The following is a 21,277-nucleotide window of genomic DNA, read 5'->3' on the forward strand; positions in this document are numbered from 1 at the left end:
AAAGCAACAGTATTGATGATAATTCCCATTTGCAAATCATTGCTTTAAAAATATGTACAGTACAATATAAGTTACAGAATTATTTCAGTTAACATAAATGATAATGACTGCTTAAATGCAAGTGTGCCTCTTGAGTATTTACAGTTGCCAGCTCTATACAAAGCAATTATTTAGTCACTGCATTTTAGAGGAAAAGCAAAAGGACTAACAAATGTTAGTTGCAAAATATTTTCATCATACTTCCCTAGGATTTTAACATTCAGAAAAAGGAAGTTCTCTATTCAATATCAGCACAGTATTTTGTCCTACTGCTGCAGACAAAATCAGTTAAGGAGTACATAGCAATTATATAGAGCCTTACCCTTTCTACCGGTGAGCCATAGCATGCAATGACGAAACATAGCAGTGGCAGATGGCATTGGTGCTAGGAAATGTGAATAAAAGGATAATAGCAGAGAAATGGTGACTGGCAGACAAGACACAGAAATGTAGATGAAATGAATGCAAGCTGGAAAATCTTGAAGCAAAGCTCCACCGTTAAGCCAAACGTTGCCTCTAGTCTCCTCATAATTGAGCATAAAGTTCTATTTGGATACAAATTGCAACCTTCAGACCAGTCTTGATTCTCTTCATAAAGAAATGCATCATTGTATCTTGATAACGAAGGTCAGAAACGTTTTGTAAGCGAAACCCATAATCAGAAGCACATTACTTTCTCCCCTTGAGTGATTTATTCTTTACATTATTCATCTCCAAATCCTGCCAGAGCTACAGTCTCTTTCTAGCACATATGTATCCACTGCAGATGTAAATCCCTGCCTAACCTGCAGCACCCCTGGATCCAGAATGTTCTCAGTGTGCTCATTCATGCTGTTCTGCTGCCAAACATTTAAAATAATCCATCAAATACAAGTGGAATCTATTATAAGAAAAAACAATCTCTTCTTTCAGCTCACCCTGAAAATGGAAGGTTTTCTGATCAACAGTTATTGTGAAGGTGCTGTCGTCCTCATCGTCTATACCAATCACAGCTCCCTGTGAAACAAAGAACAAAATCCTGATAAGGCAAGCAGTGACATCAGCAGCAGACACTCTATCACTACACCACTGGAATTTAAAAAGCTTTGACAAATTAGAAGCAAACTGAATACAGTAAAGAACAGAAAGATTATCTGTTCAGTCATAGGATGCAGTCAGTTCTTTAAAACAATAAATTTTTAGCTGCAGAAGAAAAACGAGTGTTTGTAAAGCTATTATCTGATAATAATATGCATCTTTTCTTTTTATAATGGAAGTGGCTTTATGCTGCAGCAGCTCCCTACTATGTTCTATGTTTATATTTTAAAGAAGAGTAAGAAGCAATATTTTATATGTATTTTCTGTGTATAAAAATAATAATTCATAAGTACTCTACAAAAAGAAGCTCTTGACCTGATTTTATCTACCAGCCTGTAATAAAAAATAAATCATTCTAGCAGAATGAATTTGGCCCATCATGTCATGTCACTGGTACACTGCATGATCTAATTTTCAGTCCCTAAGTAAATATTAACAGTAAGTAATCAGGATATATCAGAAGCAACTACCTTTGTCTTCTAATTCTTCATGAATTATAACAAGAAAATGCAAATACATTAAAGACCATCTGTGCTTAGCTATTTACAAATCTATCCACATTTTCATTCCTGCCCCCTCCAACACTTACAACAGTTTCACCCAGGAGAAGACACCAAAAAAAAAAAAAAAGGACAATTCCAAGTCTCTGCCAACTCCAGTAAATTGTAATATTTAGCTCAAAAATCACCAGTGTATTTACTCAGTTTCTTTCTCCTCCTCCAAGGAGGCACAGTACCAGGATCTATTGCATCCTTCCCCCACCCACAAAACAGACAGACATCCCTGGAAGGTGCACATATTTAAAAGGGTAAATTCTGCCCTTACTCTCAGAGTACACAAAGAGTAACAGCACTACCAGGAGCCCTGAGTCAATTCCAACCAGAGCTTCCTTCACTCAGCCAAGCGCCCCACTGCAGCTGCAGGGCTGGAGGTCAGGGGCACACCAGGCTGGCCAAAACCTAAGGATGGTTTGGGTCAGACTTGGGGGCAGAGGGAGCTGAGTCAGTGGTACCACTCAGGTTCCTCACAGTCCCTATGTGGGATTTATGGCCTGTGGGACCAGGTCATGCGTGGCTGGGACCAGCACAGATCCCGCAACAGCAGTCCTACGCAAGAACAGCACCAACCATCTGTAATCCAAGGCAGTGTGGCAGGAAAGGATAGCTCCAAGCTGGTTTTTTATTCACCTCCACTGATAAAATGTGCCACTTAACTTCTCCAAGAGTATCTTCCATATATGCTTTCCATGGACAGCTCTGTGATCACTATAAAAGAGGTACCTAAAAAGTGCATCCAAGCCAGTATAATTCTGAACACTTTTAGTGCCAGGACACAACAACCATGAGATTTCTTTTAAATATACCAGTAGATAAATATCTGACACTTTAAGTACATATTTTGCTATGCAGTAAATCAGAAGGTCAGTGCAAGTTGTACAATATCCTTCTGCTCAGCAGCTGTACTATAGAGTCACTGTGGTTGGAAAGGAGCTCCAAGATTATCCAGTCCAATAGTTAACCCAGCACCACTGTGTTCATCACTGAATTACCTCAGCAAGTGCCACATCCACACATCTTTTGAACACCTCCAGGGCCTGTGACTCCACCACTACCCTGGGCAGCTTGTTCCAATGGCTGACCATTCTTTCAGTGAAGGAATTTCCCCTAATATCCAAGCCAAATCTCCCCTGCTTCAACTTGAGGCCATTTCATCCTGTCACTTATTACCTGGAAGAAGAGACTGATCCTCACCTCACCATGACCAAGATATTCTCCCCAGGAGACATAGGTAAAACTCACATAAACACAGACTCCGACAGCTGAGTCCTGCCCCATCCTAAGTGTGGGAACAGAGAGAGTCTCCTGGGCCTGTGAACTCAGCACAAACCTGTGTACAGTGCACATACTGTCACTGCAACACTGGGGCAGAGGGTCTGAGCCAGAAGCACAGAAAATGCTTCCTCTGTCATGCAGGTAATACATATTAACAAGTAAAATTAGAGTGGGAAAGTTTATGGATATTCCACAAAACTTTATCAGGACGAAAGCATAGTGCAGATGACACAGAATGCTTTATTGACTACACTTTCCTAAGTACATTAAGAAAATCAGCAAAAGAATTTGAAGATGAAACTTCAGGCCTATGAAATGTGCATTAGGAGCAAAAAGCTTTTCATAATCCATTCAAGAGAAAAGGAAATATTTTAGCTAAATTGCTTAAGTTACATGTTTGTTTATGTTCACACCTACAGTTACAAATCAACAATTACTCTAAACAGAAAACCTCTCTGATAGAATTTCAGACTGCAAAAGCCCATCTGTTCATCTATCAGTATCACTGTCATCTGCCAGGGGAGCTGCTCTACAAAAGCAGAAAAAAGGAAGATTCCTTCCTTCTTCACAAGAAAAAATCCCAAACAAGCAAATCACACGTATTCAGAGAAAGGCTGGGGGAGTCCATCAGTTTTTAGAAACTCCAAAGAAAATTTGTGGTGGAAGAGTGACTGATGAAAGAAGAGAAAGAGGCTGGTTTATGTTAAATACATATAAAGATGGACCAGGCAATATTGAACAGATTGTTCACTTTTAGTATTTCCTAAACTGGCAGGCTGAGGCCAACCTCCATAGTGACAGGCTCACAGCACTATTAAAGCAGGCATGGCTTTTTGGACTGAATTTTTCCGCACAACAAAAAAACCTTCTTCATGAATCTTTGGGAATCTTGTTCTAGAAATTGGTCTCAGCATATATTTCCCTTAAAGAAATTCTAAATTAAGATATCAATACATCAAGCAAGGCAAAGTGGAAAGTCCAAAGTCATCTGGAATCCAAGTTAATGGGGATTCTCTGAGTCTCAGAAGGCTGTTGGTACCCACAGAAAGACTAGAAAAGTCTAACAACAGAAGGAAGGAGTAACTGGAAAATGCAGTTTTCCTTCAACACTCATCACACTCTTTGTAAGACCAGATGCCCTTCTCTAGACTTCTCTTACTTCAATTTCAAAATGCTCCCATTCATACCCATCTTTCTCCTCACTCCTCACTTGTTCCAGCTCTTCACAAGACTGCTGCACGCTAGAACCAGAAATTCTAAGAGAAATGGGAAAAAATATAGGAAAAGTACTTGTGCAAGAAGAAATAGCTTTGGTACAAGCATGACAACAAGGTAGAAACTGGAGATGTGCAAAGACATCACAGCACTCTCACCTCCCTTTAGTATTTCCATTTTCAGCTACAGCAGCAGCAGTCAAGGCCAAATGTCCCACAGAGTGCCTCACATAGGTAACGCTCAGCTTCCCCACTCTGCATCTTCTGCTTCTCTTTCCCCAATTTATATAGCTCCCTCCAAGCATATTTCAAAAACTTCGCCAGCAGTGCTCTCCCTTCCTTTTTGAGTCCTCCTGTGTTTCACTAAGCTCAAGCCTAGGCCTAAGGAGTGTCCAAACTGGCAGGATGGAGGACACAGAGAAGAAAACCAAATCAGGACAGAAGGAAGCAGTTTCACAATGACTTCTGTAGGAACAGCACAATATATACACATATATATCTGTGTATATACACATGGACCTCCACACACAGAGAAATGAGAACTGCAAACAACAAATTTTTCACAGCGTCCTACTACTATCCCATCTTACTTTGCCACAGAATGCCTTCTAATATATCACATAAAATGTATAATATTTTTATACCATATAGAAACTATAGAATGTAATTAGCCCAGCATATCACTTGACCTCTAACATTTTCTTTCTTTAAATACTTCCACGATTTCAGCATTTTGCAAAGTCAGGAATAGAGCCCAAACCTCAAAAGTCTCCTTGCAGCTCTCTCCATTAGGACATACTATACAGTCATTAAGTCATTCAATGACATTCAGTAAGTCATTAAGTACTGAATAAAACAACACTTACCCTGAGTCTAACACACCCTCGGCGTGAGCCTCTCATCATTTTGTCTTTTGACTGAAACAGAAAAAAAAAAACAATCAGTGGGTTAACAGACACAGTAAGAAGAAAGTTATTCAAACCAACAGAGAAAGAACAAAGCAACTTTTGCATCATGTTTTAGTTACTGATTGAACAAGATTCAATTTCTGTTACAAAGTAGTTTAGTTCCCACCACCATGGTATGGAAAATGAATCCTTCAAAAAACAACAATACAATATCCCACTTCAAGAAGTTTCCTAAGTAACTTCAAGAAATACTTATAAAATGCAGGTCATGCCTTTATAGAAAGTAAAAAAAAAAAAAAAGGAAGAAGAAAGGACTTGAGAAATATTAAAAATCAGCAGTATGCTGATTCACATCTTCCTCCTTTCTCTCCTTTGTCCATGAAACAAAATCTAGCTGTGCAGGCAAAATTGCAGAAATTAGATTATATAGCTGTCAGAAACTTTCTCTAATTTATACCCCTTTTAGGCAGATACCAAATTCATGTTTAGATTTGTCTGTACATCTACTTCCTAGCTAGTACAGCCTGCTGTCATTATTACAGTTCAAAAAGTTAACCATTTAAGCTGCTAGATATGAAAACAAAATGTTTATGTCCATAATCAGTGCTCAAACTTGCACATTAACCTACCTTGCAAAATTATTCAATCTACTCTTTATTACCTGTTTGAAGCACTGAAAAAAAAGCTTCAAACCCACCCCCTCCAACACAAGTAGGGAATTCTAAACAGTCAACTCAGTTTGAAATAGTGATACTTGAGCTTTCAGCTCTTCCCACCACTGTCACAGGCAAAGCTGACAGTAACCATTGCTATTGGGCAATAGTGCAAGCCCAAGTAGCACACACAAACTATTTAAGGTGAAAAAGAAAATATTTCTGTCATCCTGCATACTCAGCTTTCTGGTAATGGCTGTTGTTTGACTACCCACACACACACTTCCTGTTTTTAAAATTATAAATTACTTGCTATTGAAGCCTTATCTGAAAGGTAATCCTGTCTAGTAAAACCCCTTCTCTCTTGACACCCAAATATATAAACTAAATTCTTTCAGGTCAGGAAAACAACAACTGTCACTGGTGTCTCATGATCAGCTTCTCTTGCTGTCATCTTCTGAAATACCCACTTCTTTCAGCAGTGTATCAATAATTCCATCAAGACAATATATTGATGTTCTTATCACCAGGCCTATTTTCACTGAAGCACTTAGACAATAAAAACTTGCTGACATTAATGGAAGAAAAAAGACAGGACAAGAAGTATCAGTCTTAAGATTCCACATGTTTTTGATCTAGCTAGGAGGAAAGAATGAAGCAGTCCAGGCTCCTAGAATGAAGCAGTCCTAGCAAGTCCTATTCACTAAAGATAATGTAGCAGTACAGCATTGGGGCTTCAAATAATGTTTTAGCTGACCTCTCATTCAATTCAGGCTCCAATTTATCAGAGCTGTCTTCTGAATGTTAGAAGCCATCAGTATTAATCTACTTGTTTTCACATCAGCACATGTTAGCTGGTCAAAGTGAAACGGCAGTAAAGACCAGCAGTGCCTCCATAATGTATTCTACAGATGGATAACTTATTTTCAGACAAGTACGTAGGGAAGACTTTTTGGAACATTGTTTTGTTTTGGTTTCTTTTTTTTTAGCCTCAAACCCAAGAGAGAATCTAGTTACAAAGTTTCTCCAACAATTTTCTATGAGAAATTGTGTTTATTTGGGACATAGCTCACTAGAGCACACTTTTATTTTTTATATTCACTGCCTTGAGAGTTCTCCTAAAATGGGAGGACACTTCTGAGAGCTTATCACTCCCTCTGGTGGTTTCTGGAAGAAATATTGGCATAATCTAAGCAGGAAAGAAAATATCTGGACTGAGACTGCAACAGCGCAGCGGCTGCAGGGACCTGACCAGGTCTGACCCAGATCCCACGAGCCAGGCAAAGCCCTCCCAGCTCCCTGTGCTGGGTACAGGCACAGAACCAGAGCAGACAAAAAGCCAAGGCAGCAGAAGAGATTGGGTTTGGAAGGGTTAAGACCCCTTAGTGACATGCAGGGAATCTGGGGGCTCATCCCAGTGCAAGGGAGAGCAGAATCCCAACAACCCCCATTTCCACTGACCAACTCAGCTGCAAAAGATAGAGTAAAAGCCTCCCTTTTTCTTGTCCACCACATTTTAATGGAATGGAAATTAAGTTTAAGCTTTATAATGTTCTTAGTCTGCAAAAATAATCACAAGATAAGTAACAGATCAGAGTGTTGGCCTGTATACCCATAATTTCACCATCTTCTGACAGAGCTTTACTTGTTTAATACCAATTATAAGAAAGCACTAAATTGAATTCATCCTACCTAAGTGCAGTAAAGCACCCATCAGTCCAGTATCTGAACTCCCTGAGCTCCAGAGCAGGCAGCTGTCACACACACAGTGCTGGATTCTCTCACTGGCAGTCAGCAAACCTTCCACTGCTGCTGCAGGACAGTACTTTAAAACACAGTTCAGCTGGCATTTTACACTTTGCCCCCTCCACAGCTAAGATTTTATAAAAATACAATTAAAATACTTCCAGCTTCTCTTTATTTTTCTTTAGCTGAAATTAGGTTATCCAATATATCCTGCTAAAAATAAAGTCATCCCATAACTTTTTTGAGGAATGGTTCCATTTCACTGAACAAAAACTCACACAGCAGAAAGACATCTCTAAATGGCTAATAAAAATACTCCACATTTTACTTTCCTTTTATATTTAAAATTTTAATATGCAGCTATCTTTTTCAGTGCTCAGTTTTATAACCAGACAAAATTACATTTTCCATAAGCTTTCAATACACACTGTACTGATTGTGATGATAAAGAACTTGAACAAGTTATAAGCAGTGTGATAAATTTCAAATTAAACTCAAATAAAAACTTGTAAAAATGAATAAGGCTATAGAGTATTACTGCAGGGGGAATTTAGGTATCTCCCAAAACGATGTGGCCTTTATTGGTTTCTCTTTTACATCCACATTGTGAAGTTGATCACATACAGAACTGATATGACATAAGGCATTTCAGGCAACCTACAACTTCTTAAGAGAAATTAAAATAATTATTTGGCCTATTTAAAACAAAACAATATTAGAATCCTAACCCAAGCCCCAAAGATCCCCAGCCCTCTTTCATCTTTAGAAGTACTACTATTTCATTTGACTTTTAGCTGTTGCGTGCAAAGTTTAAGGTATCAAATAAAACCCAGCTGCTCTTCGCCTCCAAAAGTTCTCAGGCACGAGTTCTGCTTGCACAGAAGGACGGAACTTGAAAAAGTGCATTTCTGACTCAGTGCTGTCATGGAAATCCCTAACTTAAGTACACAGATGAGCAAAACCACTTGGGACATTTATTTCCTGTTAAGGATGAAGAACCTGGAACAAGCTATCTATAAACAAGTATCTATAAACAGTAATCTTTGCAATTTATCTACATCTACAAGAGAAGCTTAAATTTTGATCACTTTCCATAACAGTAATTTTTTTTATAAAATCCTAAGGCAACGCTCATTTTTTAAGCAGAAACAGACCTCAACAATCTAAAGACTTTACAGGCTTTTCAAGCCCCACCATTTCCCTCTCCTTATAAGGCACATGCCAGTCTCAGTGGAAAAGCTCCCTAAGCTCAGGGACAGCATCTCACAGCCCGTTGTTTGTGCAGCTGAAGCTGGGACTTTTGTGGGTGCAGTCATAAAACAGGAGATAAAACACTGCAGCAATAGCTGAGGTGCCACTGGGGCTCATCTAACCCCAATGGATACCACATATGAAATAGGTAAGGCAACATTTTATAGGTCCTGGCACAGGAAAGCATTACACTGCTTTAGAGAATCCTATGAGAAATTAATACATGTGAGGCCTTAACTGGATCAAGGTATAAAAGGTACAGCACAGTCCTGGAACCCTCCGTTCAGCCTATTCCCAAAAATGTATAGCTATGGACTAAAATTACTGTAGTTGCAATCTAACTACTAAAGAAAAGTCAACTACTTCAATTATAATCTGTTAACAGTTTATTCAGTGCATGGAAACCTGTGATATGAAGTTTAAACTATGTACAAAATTTAATTTAGCATTGTATGATAACCAACAATATCTTTTATCCCGTGACCATAAATTCAGAATTATTTTTATTATTGCAAGTTTACTTACAGTTTTGTCTGTTTTTAATGGACTCACTGAGTTGTTTTCAGGGCATGTTTCAGGGCAGTTGTTTTCATGACAATCAAGTTATTGTAAGGAAAAAGTGTAATTTCATAAGAGAATGAAAAACAGAGACCTTGGAGGGAATGTCTGTGCAAAAGCAGATGTGTTTTTTTCTTGTTTTCTTGGGATTTTTGCACACAGCTGCTGATTGAGAAACTCTATTTGAAAGAAGTATTTAACTTAAAGTCTCTACCATGGGGCCACTGAGCCATGACTGCAGCTTTGGAGGCATAGTTTGAAATCAAGTCAACAAAGTTTGCTTTCAGTTCACCACCAAAGATTCATAAAACTGCTCCAAAATTTGAGTCCCCCTCCTCAACAGGTGGGTTGTACAACCCACAAGCAGTTCCTCAATACAACCAGTATTAAAGTTGCTAACTAGTTGTAGTCTTGAAAAACATGAGGGGAAAGATACTTTCATACTGCCACAATTACTTTTCCCAACAACTGATTTCACACAGCTCTCGCTCCTGAAAGCGGTCGACCAGCAAATGTTTTAAAAGTAGTTTGATGGAATGATGAACAAAAGAACAGCACTTAAATCCATTCTTCAGGCATTCACTGGTGCAAAAACCATTAAGATGATGGGAGGCTCCCCAGTTTGGTTTCAGGAACACACAGTATGGAGCTGTCATACACAACAATTTTTTCTGGCAGCCCTCATTCATGGTGCAAGGCAGCTCTTTAAGCCTGCGACATTTTGAATAGTTCTGCTTTCAATACCACCAAATGTCAAGTATCCATGAGCTTTTAAAATACTTTAAAGAACTGACCTTCCTCTGGTACTGTTTTTAGCACTGTTTGCACAGCTATGCCAGTTCTGCTTTCAGTTTATTATACAATTTAAATATTTATTTAAAGAGTACACTTAAAGCTAGAATTTAAATCAGATTTTCAAACTTGAATAGTTCACTGGATTATTTCTACAGGATTCCCAAGGGTTATCAAGGCTATTGCTGATGTGTATTTGACAGCACTTCTGCCAGAAAACACAAACAAAAAGCAAATTGTATTCAACAGCCCCTTCCTCCTTGATCATTTCTTTGTGTTCATGTTCTCTTCCCAGCATAATGTCAACACACACTTTTCTACGCTGACATGCACAAAACAAACAACAGAACAAATTCAGCTGAAAAAATAAACCAGCACAAAGCTATTTTTCATCTGGAATCCAGCTCATGGAACAGCTTTACAGCTCCTGCACCAACAGAAGGCAGGAATGAGCCAGTTCAAGACTTGTCTGCTAAATATTTCAGTGAAGCCAACAACACACTGAAAACCTACAATGCTTCAGTAACGTACATATATCAGTTATTCCCATAAGAGAAAACACTGAAACATGAGTAGAGTCACAAATTCAAGAATACTGAGGGGAAAAAAGAAATAATTTGTCAAGCCATTGGTCAAATTGATCCAAAATGGCAAATATGGCACACTGTCATTTAATTAATATTTTGCTTAAAAAAAAAAAAAAGTGGCCATTTACTGATATCAGACAATCATTTATTTAACCAAAACCATGTGAAAAGAATATTTGGATGACAAGTCCAGATAATACTTTGTAAATTATAGAATTCATAAATAACTTTACACAAAAGTAACTAGAAGCAAATTTGAGGATGAACATTTCAATTCTGAATGAGGAAAAAAGCTCCTGGACTACTGAAGTGGGAAAAAAAAAAGCCAACAATTTGGCAATTTGGATAAAAGGCTTTTGTAAAACACCTTGTAAATGCATATGAGAAGATTCACATTCACACATGCAAGTAGCGCTACTATAGTTCACTGAAATACAAGCACAGAGAATGGAACACACAAATGAAAACAGAAATAAATGTGACCATTACATTTTTTAATTTTTCTTCTGACTCTGACTTGATGTAAAATCTTTCAACTTGCTCCTTTAAAGTTCTGATCATTCCAGAAATGGAATTTCATTGAATTCATATGTTTCTGATGTATGTATCCAAAACCTACTCAGGTTAACAGCTATTCATTCCACCAAAAGACAAAGCATAACCTTTTTGTTCCCCCAGAGTGCAGTGCTATTGCACACTAATGCTGTTTGAATATTTATTTCACATTAAGGGTGCTTTTCTGCAGTCTATTTTAAGTAACTACCAAGGAGGGTTAAGTACAGGAGTGCAAGGACATGCCTATGAAGAAGTCTGTGGCTCAGGCTCTAATGGAAAGTTCAGCTGTATCAGGAGTTATTTGCCTGCAGTTTTCCACACCTCCCCAGCCAAAGGTTAACAGGCTGTGGGACCTGCTGGAGAAAGTGTCTCCTGTCGGCAGAACTTACTGGATTGCAATGGGCCGAGGAGCCTGGAGAGATGATGAGTAGGCACAGGCTGATCAGGTACCTGGAGTCCCTCGTACCAACAAAACTGCTTCCAGATCGTGTGTCCAGACAGCCGGGCTGGAACCAGCCCAGCCCAGCCGTGCATTACTCTCCTGGGAGGGGCCAGATCCAGGTTCAAACAGCAGCCCAGCCACATTCACCCAGGCAGAGTGAGGCAACTCCATTGCTCCAGACTGAAACTGGTCCAGAAGGAGCCCTGTGCACATGATCCCACAGCTCATCCCAAACACGAGGCTGCCTGTGCAGAGCACAACAGGCCATTGCCCCATTTAAATAAAATCCCAAACATGCCAATGTTTCAAATTAATGCTATTTATGAGCCTCATAATCTACCAGTCAGAAGTTACTACTCCAACACTAAAGCTGAAGCCAACAGTGTCCTACCACCTTCTCAGGGGTAGGATTGGTTCTTGAGGTGTGTGATCAGCTGGGACTAGGTCTGAGTTAGCCTTCAAACGCTGCTCCTGCTGGCCCTGCTGCCCTGGGAGCAGCCCTGCCAGCACACACGGAGAGGAGGGTGTGCCCAAGGACCAGCTCTTTTGGCAGGCAGGTTTCAGCACAACACAGCCTTAGGTAAGAGAATGAATTCAGGTGTCTGGCCTAGCGAGCACTTCAGAGACATACGTGCAGAAAGAGCTCATGGATGGGAAAAGCATTCTGAAGGAAATGTTCACTGCAACCACTTCTTAGTGGTAAAGGTACATAAAGCAGAGAACGTGATTTTATTCCTTGAACCCAACTTGAACTTTTTAGGATAGGTAGTTGAAAAAGGGGGTTTTAAATGTTTGAACAAAAAGTTGTTATACCAACAGAGAACATAATAAATTATACAAAATGAAAGTGTAATGTATGTGTAGAGGTACCCAATCATAGGAAAAAACTAAATAATATAATTCTATTAAACAGCTGAAGACCATAGGATGAAAGTCAGTGCAGTATCCAGAATTATAATTATACACACTAGTCATCAGCAAATGTTTCTATTTGTGTAGCTGACCATTAAAAGACTTTGCACCTTGGACTGCTACTTAGACCACACTGACTAATTCATCTCTGTCAAGTAGCTGACATTTGAAGAGCCATTAAATAGCAACTATAAAAGCACTTCTATTTCTCCATCCATATCCCAGGCGAGAGATTCTGAACCCACATGAACAAAATTGAGAGCCTGTGACAGTTCTGTGTGAAGAGCCTTACCCCTTACTCTCCCAGTATGATGGAAATCCATATTTAGGGAAAAAGTTTTATATGCAATGCTTTTGCAGGAACAAAGCTTCATAGACAATATGTAATATGTCAAGTTATTTGCTGTACATCTATTACAACTTCCTAAGTTGTATGTGTTTTATTCAGCCTGATACACTAATTGCTCCATCAGAAGAAAACTTAGGTGCATGGATGCAGTTCACCCAGTGAGCCTTCAGATTTCAGGGTGCACCCTTTAAAAAAATTCCCACTATTAAAATACTTGTAAGTTATGTAAAGATATGAATAAGGAAGGTGAACAAGACAGTAAGGCAGGATCTGCCAGGGGTTATGCAAAAAAGAAGAAAAAAAAAAAGTTAAGAAAACTGTTTAATACACCGCAGTAAAAAAGTTCGTGCTGGGAAGTGGGAAGTCCTGAACGGAAACGGGAAAGTCGATCCGGCTGTGGGAAGCACCTGCCGGGCGGCAGCGAGCCCGCCAAGCGCGGCGGTAACGCACCGCGAGCCGCGGGAACGAAGCGCGGGGCGCGGCGGGGCGCGCACGGCCCCGGGAAGGCGGCACCGCCCCGCGCCCGCCGGCTGGGCTGAGCCCCGGATCGGGGCCAGAGCGAGTTCCCGCCGGACAGGGCGGGGAGCGCCGGGGCAGCGGGACCCGGCAGCAAGCAGCCAGCACCGAGCAAGGCTCCGGGGCGGCCGGGAGTGCCCGGGCGGGTCCCGCGGCCGCTCCCGCCGGCGGCGCCGCCCGCCGCCAACAACAACAGCGCCGCTCGCCCCCGCCGCTCCATCTCCCCGCAGCGCCGCCCCATTGGCTGCTCCCACCGCCTCCTCCTCACCCATTGGTCGCTCCCGCCGCCTCCTCTTTCCCCATTGGCCGCCCGGGCGCCCGCACGCCCTGAGTCCCCTCCCCGCCCCCACCCTGCGCCTGAGCCGGTCCCCGGCGCCTCCTCGCCCGCCCGGCCCGCCCGCCGCCCCTCACCGTGTAGTAGGAGAGCAGCCCCGCGTTGTAGTCCAGCACGAACCACCGGTACTGCCAGCCCTTCATTACATTGGTCCATTTGCTCAGCGGGCCCTCCATGATAGACGCCATCTTAGCACCGGACCGGCACCGCCGCGCACGCCGCGCGTTCGGTGAGGGGAGCGGGGGAGAGACTCGGCGGCCGCCGGGCGGGGAGGGGCGGGGCACGCAGCGGCGGGGCGGGGCCACGGGGCCGCTCTGCCCCGGGGGGCGGTGTTTGCGCGCGCAGCGGGGAGGGGCCGTGAGGGGAGCGGAGCCCGGCGGGGGCGGCCCCGGGGTCCGGAGAGATGGAGTTTGGGATGCGGGGATTGAGGGCACTGCCTGAGGGATTCCAGCCCCGCGGCTGCTCCTCACGGCCCCGGGGCAGGCAGAGGGCGAGGCGCGAGGGAGGGCTCCGAGGCGGTGCCGTGAGGGCTCCGAGGCGGTGCCGTGAGGGCTCCGAGGCGGTGCCGTGAGGGCTCCGAGGCGGTGCCGTGAGGGCTCCGAGGCGGTGCCGTGAGGGCTCTGAGGCGGTGCCGTGAGGGCTCTGAGGCGCGCTGGCGCTGCGGAGTGTGAGGGCGTCATCCTGTCCCCTAGAGCACTTTGGAACCTTTTAGTTCCTCTCTAAAATACTTGGCACCGCTTGGAAGCCTTGAGCATCTCTCGCTGGTGTACTTGTCCCCTCTGCCGCTCGGCTTTTTGCATGTCCAAAGTGCCTTAAGTCTAAACCAAAGTAGGCGTAACAATTGAATCTGAGGGGGCTTCTCTTCAAAGTGCTCCACGTCCACAGTGGAGCATGAGTCGAGATGACCTTTAAAAGTCAAGGCTTCAATGTGACGCAGCTTTCCTGTGGACTGATCCAAGAATGTGGAATGAATTTCCCAGGAGCTACGGACAATTGCAAATCTGTTGTTCAGCACAAGGCATGATTTTGGCACTCATCTCCTCTGACATAAGTACAGAACTTGAGCTGTACTTTAACATGAAAACTTCAAAGGACCCATAGGGATACTCATGTTCCTTCCTAGGGATCAACAATAAAGCAGCAGAAGTAGTGGTTTTACCATGAGGTTTGTGTTTATCATGCAGTCTAGCATGTTCATTAGTAACATTTTTTCATTTCCCCCTTATAGTCCTTTTTTATTATTTTACTATTTAAATTCCTCTATAGTTGGGCTGAAGTAGGTTTAGTGTCTCACAACACTGCAACTTTATACTAAGTTAGCCAAAATTTAATAGAAAATTACCCCTTTAGTGAAAAAGAATCACTGTGTTTGGTTTTAGGAAATAAGAAATATTCCAGATTTCTAATTGTCTCCCCATATCACGTGTCACATCATACACTAGTTTGTCACCAATGGGAATTTGGAACATTGATACTTCTCGGAGTCCCCTGGTGGTGTGTTTATGTGTGGGGTTACCAATTTAGGGTACCTAATGCACAATCTGATTTTGAAATCCGGCTTGTTAATTTAGACAATATTTTTTTCCAAACTGCATATGACCCTAGTAGTCTGGTTTTGTTCTTTATTTTCACTGACTAAACAAAGCAGAACTGCCTAGAGATTATACCCAGGCAAGCAAAACAAAAAACATCAGATGGTGCCAGAACATTACTAGTGCTGCCAGTTAAAGCTGTAGCTGGACTGGAGATTTATTATCTCAGATCACTCCTTCTATTATGCAACAGAAGTTGAAACAATGCAAAGAACTCATGGAAAAAAAACCCTCTTGGCTTCACCCTGAAAAACCTGTGTGTGGGCAGAGCATCCGCAACAGGAAATTCTCCACAGAATATCTTTTTATTTACCTTGGTTTGCCAGAGGCTGAATTTCCTGAACTTCAGTTTACACTGAATATCTTAATAGTTCTCTGTTCTCTTTGACTCTTATTTTGGAAAGAAATACACACCAGAATTTTAGATATTTCATTTTAGCTAAAAGTTTAGAGTAGGAAAAATTGTGTTAAGAGGTATAAAAGGGGGAATTCAGCTGAAGGTTTCTTTTAGAAATGTAGTGTGGATAGTCTCTTAAAGTAATTGGGCAGAGATCAGGGAATCGTTTTTCAGAAAGCTCCACACAAATGGAAATAAATACATTTAAAATGGCAGTCTTTGAGCATCCAGGGTATATCATACAGGTTTATGCACTTTCGTGCCAGGATGCTCTATCTTCTGTGCCTGTCAGATAACTCCTCCATATTGAACATGGATCATGAGGACACTACTGAAGGATTTAGGATGAGCTACATAGATCCTTCTGATAAAGATTCTTGGGGCCTATTCAGATTCTTTTGAAAGATCAATGAAAACATTTTAGTTCATTTAAACAAATCAATAAACTGAAATCAGCAATGTGCCATAATCTCTTTTTATAACTTTTTATTTTAAATCATTAGCATCAATGATTTTGAATTAAAATTGGCTTAAAATAGAAGTTAGCAAGTAATTTCTTAACAGAAGAATTTGGTTTGCTTTAACATGTTCTGTCTGAATTCCATCTGGATCAGTTACAAAAAGCTGAAAATCTTGTCCAGCACCATTCTCTTGCCCCACAGAGGTCTCAGTTCTGTTATCCTGCCACAGTGTCCCAGCCACACACACATCTCCTGACCATGAAGTGGCCTCCAGGTTACTCAGACTGTCCCAGCAGGAATGTAAGGGGAAACCTCAGATATGCCCAGTCCTTCCTGTGTTTTCCAGGACATCCCAATTTGCACCCTACTTTAAAAAATTTCTTCTATGTTATTTTTCTTTGTCCAAGCTTGTCCAGTAAATTACATTTTTGCCGTTACAGTTTAAATCTTCATGGTTTCCAGCCAAAAGGAAGACACTGCTAGTCAGAGTAACTACCAGTGAAGGACCAGGGTAGAAAATGGAAGCAAGAGAACACTGGAAGTCTAATTCTTTATGAAGAAAATGCTTTTCTGTTGTAGTTTTGCTGAAGTTATGGCTGAGCTCAGAAGAACCTCAGTGATGAAGTTGTGGCTTGTGGGTTTCCTTCAGGGTGTCTGGGAGTGTGGCTGGCAGCAGTGAAAGTGGCTTTTGGTTCTCCCAACAGCTGCAATTGCTTGGGGTTCTGAGGAACATAAGGAAGACATTTGAGAAGAGAACAAATAACATTTTGTTTCAGTTTCTTGTCCAACTTCAGAAATGTTCTGGTAGTTTAATTTTGTATTTTTTGTTCTGCAAGTTCACTGTGCCAACTACTGATAATGTAATCATCATAATTAATAATTTGTGTTTTAGTCTGATAGTGGATGATTATTTTTTCACTTGTTGATAGCAAATAATGTCTTTTATTTGTACCTTCAGGGAAATATTCCCTCCATTTTATTTTTTACGGGTAACAAATGCAGTAATAAACTACAATCAAGTAGAAGATGGAGCATTCTGTGTCATCCTCAGTCTCCAGCTACTGTCCTTTACAGGTATTTTCTAGTCCCTCTGTGCACATCCCAATTACACTAAGAACAGGAGCACTGTCAGAGCCTAAACATTTTTTATTTTATTTCTTCAGAATTATGTTTGGTTTAGGGGATTATAGAGAGGAAGATAGATGGAAGAGAATCACCTTCACCCTACAAGCAGTCATTCTTCAAAGAGGATAATTAAATCAAGAATGACAGTAAGTGCCATTGTAAGTAGATTTTCTGAATAGATTTATTATACTGTCATTGGGTTTAATAAAAATATTTATGAAAAAAATCAACACGACAGTGGAAGAAGGACAGTAGCTGATTTCTGAGGCAAACAAATAATTCTCTTGGGCCTTTTGTGCCAATTCCTCTATGATTCTATGAAACAAAAGCCATTAGCAATACATTTTCCCAATTCTATCCATTTAAATCTAGTTTTCCCTGATTCTAATGAATTGTCATAAATTCATTAAATTGGTCAGGGATGGGGAACCTCATTGAGGGTTAAGCAGACCTTTCAGAGTCTTCTAAATGACTCTATATTAGCATATTCTGGAAAAAATCAAATTATCGAATTACAGCAGGTTGTATGGGAATTAAGTAATCACGTCTCAGAATCCCAGTCCTGTTTTTGCTTATTGCTTATGGCTGTGTTTGGTGGAAGTTCACAACAGAAGGGGCTTTTCTTTTTGAACATTAGATCTGCCTTCCTGCAGTTCAGAATCTCATCCTTCCATGGTGTGTTTAGAGCTGCACTGGAGAGCACTGGAATATTGGAGCCAGTTCCCCAAAAGCCATGGAATATGTTCAGCCAAACTGCGATGCCATTTTAGACAAGGCTGAAGACTCTCTCTTGCATTTAAGATAGAGATGATGCTGAAACTCAGATTTATTCTGTGTGTAGTTATTTAATCCTCCCTGGTAGTTGCTGTCTGTCAGAGGGATGATGCAGCAAACACGCAGCTGACTCACCTCGCTGGCATGGGCACTTGGCAGGACGGGGAGGAGTTTGTCAGATGATGTCAGATGTTGTTGCAGTGTGTTAAAACGGGGAGTGGAGGTGCTTAATTAAGCAACTCCAGTGACTCGCCTAATGGCCACATACTGTTACAAGGTCTACAGAGAAACACATTTTAAGGACATTATAAATTGGAGTAGCTTTGAAACAGTAACAAAACGTAAATTTTTGGTGTGGTCTCTTAGGAGTAAATTCAGGTTTTGCATGACAGTTTGACATAATGTTATCTGGGAGTTGCAGGAGTGTAGATTGCCGCTTTAGGACTCAACATCTCTTCAAGAAGTATATTTCTGCGCTTGTTGAAGGGCTTGGCTTTTAAGAAATGTGATTATCTTCTGTACTCACTTTACTCAGAGGACAAAGAATTCCTCCCACATATCCTGATCACACTTGAGATCTTCAGTGTTCTCAGAGGAAGGAATTAATGGCAGTAAAAATTTAATGGGGAAAGCACCTTCTAACAAATTCTGTTACTTAAACATAGTATAAATCTAATACAAAATACTTTTTAAAATTACCTTGCCTTTATACTGAAGAAATAGTTATACAAGCTATTTTCCATCTCTAAGCTGGCTGAGCTCTGGTAATCTGCAAATCAATCCAGCAAGTAGAAAAATGCTCGAATGAATTTTGGTGAACAATTCACTGTCATCTTTGTATTATTTTATTATAGAAGTTAAAATGTCATCATGTACTCTTGAGATCAACAGGCCATGGACACTTCTAAAATTCAGGGTGGATAGGGTGCTGGGCCATATTGTCTAGTTTGTACTTTCACCAAGAAAGAATGGACTGTATTATCCTTGAGGATAATATGGTAATTCCAACCTGGTATTGTGTGAGTCTATGATTCTTTGCTGAGTACAGGAGTTTAGAATTCACAGCATGCTGAATCCCATTTCATACTCCTAATGCATTGCTTAGATGGGTAATGTCTCATCATTTGATTTAAACATCTTATCATCCTCTGGGCAGAAGATATTTAAAATTTAATGCAGAAGTCCCTGCTATTTTCTCAGCCGCAAATAAGTGATTCCTACTTTAGCCTCCACAGAGACTTTGAAAAGATACAGAGGAATGCTGCTCAACTGGAATGTTTCCTTCATTGCAGCTGTGGTATGCAGCCCACTGCTACATAAAGGCAAATAAGTATAATCTTTTTTCCCAAAGCTTTCTCACCATCACCTATTTTCGTGGTGTTTGCCCTATTAAAGTGTTCAAGTAAAGTTACTTGCTCTTTGTAGTCAGTTTAGCAAGAATACAATAGATCCATCATCATCTTCTCAAAAAATTTAGACTTAAAGTAATATTTGATGTGTAGCATATTCAGCAAGGGAAAAGGTAAGAATTCAATTAGTGTTTTAGAGTATTGTCACTATTCATAAGGATTATATGCTGTGTTTATTTTCAGTTAAGGACTGTTTGTTTTTCATTATACACTGTATTTATTTATTCTTAATAGATACAGCAATAACGAAGGTAGTATTCAATACTGGTGTTTATACAGACAAGTAGGCTCCAAAATATATGCATATTTTTTGACTATTATGAACAATATCCACACTCAGTGGTATAAAGTCAAATCTGGAGGTAAAATCTGGAGGGAAAATATCTTTTTCTCTATCTTTTTCCCCTTTTTTTTTTTTTCCAGGTAAATAACAGACATCTGATTGTGGTAATTTTTAGGGTATTAAATAGGTGCTGAAAAGAAGGATAAAAATAAAATCAAGGAGACCTAGAGCTGAGCAATCCATCATAATGCACAAGTACAATGTGTGCCTTTATTGCTCATTTAATTTCCATAACTAGAGGCATTAAAGGGGTATCTGTTAAAACTAAGTTTCCATTGTATCAATGTAGAATGAGTTTCTGTCTCCTCTACATTTTATTCTGGAATTTAAGGTAAAATAATTTTTCTTGAGGTCTATCATCACTCCCAGGGATTTGTGTGTAGGAGGAGTCCATGAGCAGTATAAACCCTCATTTAATACTGCCCTGACTTTGGGATACCAAAAAGATTTTTCTCTAGGGTTACTGTTTCTTGTGTAAGAATGAGAGACAAAACTAGCAAAGTTTATCCTTAAAAAAAAATACAAAAACAACTGGAGAAGATTTTTCTTCTTATCTGAGAATGAAAAATCATTTTTCATGCCTAATTAAAGGATTTGCTTTCTCCCTGTTCTCATGAAAGCAAAAATGCAGAAATTTTTTCATCCTATTCAATTCACTCTGTCTCTCTTCTATGAGAAATGAAAAAAGAAAGGCAAAACTAATTTAGTAGAAGAAAAATAAGTAATCAGCAGAATACACTCAGGTTGCTCCCCAAAAATCATGATGTGCACTTGCACTTGGACCAGAATTTAGAAAGCAGATGGGTGCTTTGCTACTGTGTCAGCTCTCAGGAGCTGTCAGAAGAATATTCAATTTATGTGTGAACTCTCAGACTCATGCAGAATGCAGCTACATCAGATCTCCAGATGAAGTGAGTCTTCAGTTCAGAGCAGCACCTCCTGCAGCTCCATCAGCTTGGTGTGAGCAGGAATAAAACCCAGCTTCAAGGATCAGGGAAAGCCCTTGCACACGCTGGTGAGGTTTCAGTCTTGGTAGGGTGAAGACAAAAGCCTTGGACATAATATTGGATACATTAAGCTGCTGTCCGAAGTAAAACAACCACTCACAAGAAGTAACTCCAGCTCAGGTGACTTCTGAACTGTAAATCATTGGAAGTTTGGAAAATTCACCAGAGCAATCTCACTACATTTTCTACTCCTACCATTTTCCATAGCTATTGGCTATTGACCCTGCTGGAGACAGGACATTGGGTTGGACAGGACATCTTTCTTCTGAGCCATCACTGCTATTTTTAATTTTTAATATTAATATGATATTATTATTAATATTAATTTATTTTTCTTATTTTTATTTAGGACTTATTTTCACCAAGGGACAATTTAACTATTATTTCAAAGAGAGTTTTGGGTT

At 40.5% G+C, this 21,277-nt stretch overlaps 2 protein-coding genes across 5 annotated transcripts in view; one reads left to right on the plus strand and one right to left on the minus strand.

The window, feature by feature from the left end:
- The window catches only part of OSBPL9 (oxysterol binding protein like 9), a 57,501-nt gene extending 43,525 nt beyond the window's left edge, over window positions 1-13,976 (minus strand). For 2 of the 3 annotated variants that reach the window (XM_012575299.5, XM_002197045.7), the window contains exons 1-3: window positions 13,843-13,976; window positions 5,029-5,079; window positions 957-1,035 (exon numbers count right to left, since the gene is read on the minus strand). In XM_012575299.5, the coding sequence (XP_012430753.2) occupies window positions 957-1,035; window positions 5,029-5,079; window positions 13,843-13,953 (241 nt within the window). In that variant the 5' untranslated portion in view covers window positions 13,954-13,976. Of the gene's footprint in view, window positions 1-361; window positions 458-956; window positions 1,036-5,028; window positions 5,080-13,842 lie in introns of those variants that run through there. The other variant, XM_072932929.1, reaches the window with a different exon arrangement.
- Window positions 13,857-21,277, plus strand: part of EPS15 (epidermal growth factor receptor pathway substrate 15) — a 68,544-nt gene continuing 61,123 nt past the window's right edge. Inside the window, exons 1-3 of one of the 2 annotated variants that reach the window (XM_030279278.4) lie at window positions 13,857-13,994; window positions 17,174-17,289; window positions 17,379-17,498. In XM_030279278.4, coding sequence (XP_030135138.4) covers window positions 17,418-17,498 — 81 coding nt within the window. In that variant the 5' untranslated portion in view covers window positions 13,857-13,994; window positions 17,174-17,289; window positions 17,379-17,417. The remainder of the gene's footprint in view (window positions 13,995-17,173; window positions 17,290-17,378; window positions 17,499-21,277) is intronic. The other variant, XM_072932925.1, reaches the window with a different exon arrangement.

This window comes from Taeniopygia guttata, chromosome 8 (genome assembly GCF_048771995.1).
Source record: "Taeniopygia guttata chromosome 8, bTaeGut7.mat, whole genome shotgun sequence".
Lineage (NCBI taxonomy): Eukaryota > Metazoa > Chordata > Aves > Passeriformes > Estrildidae > Taeniopygia > Taeniopygia guttata.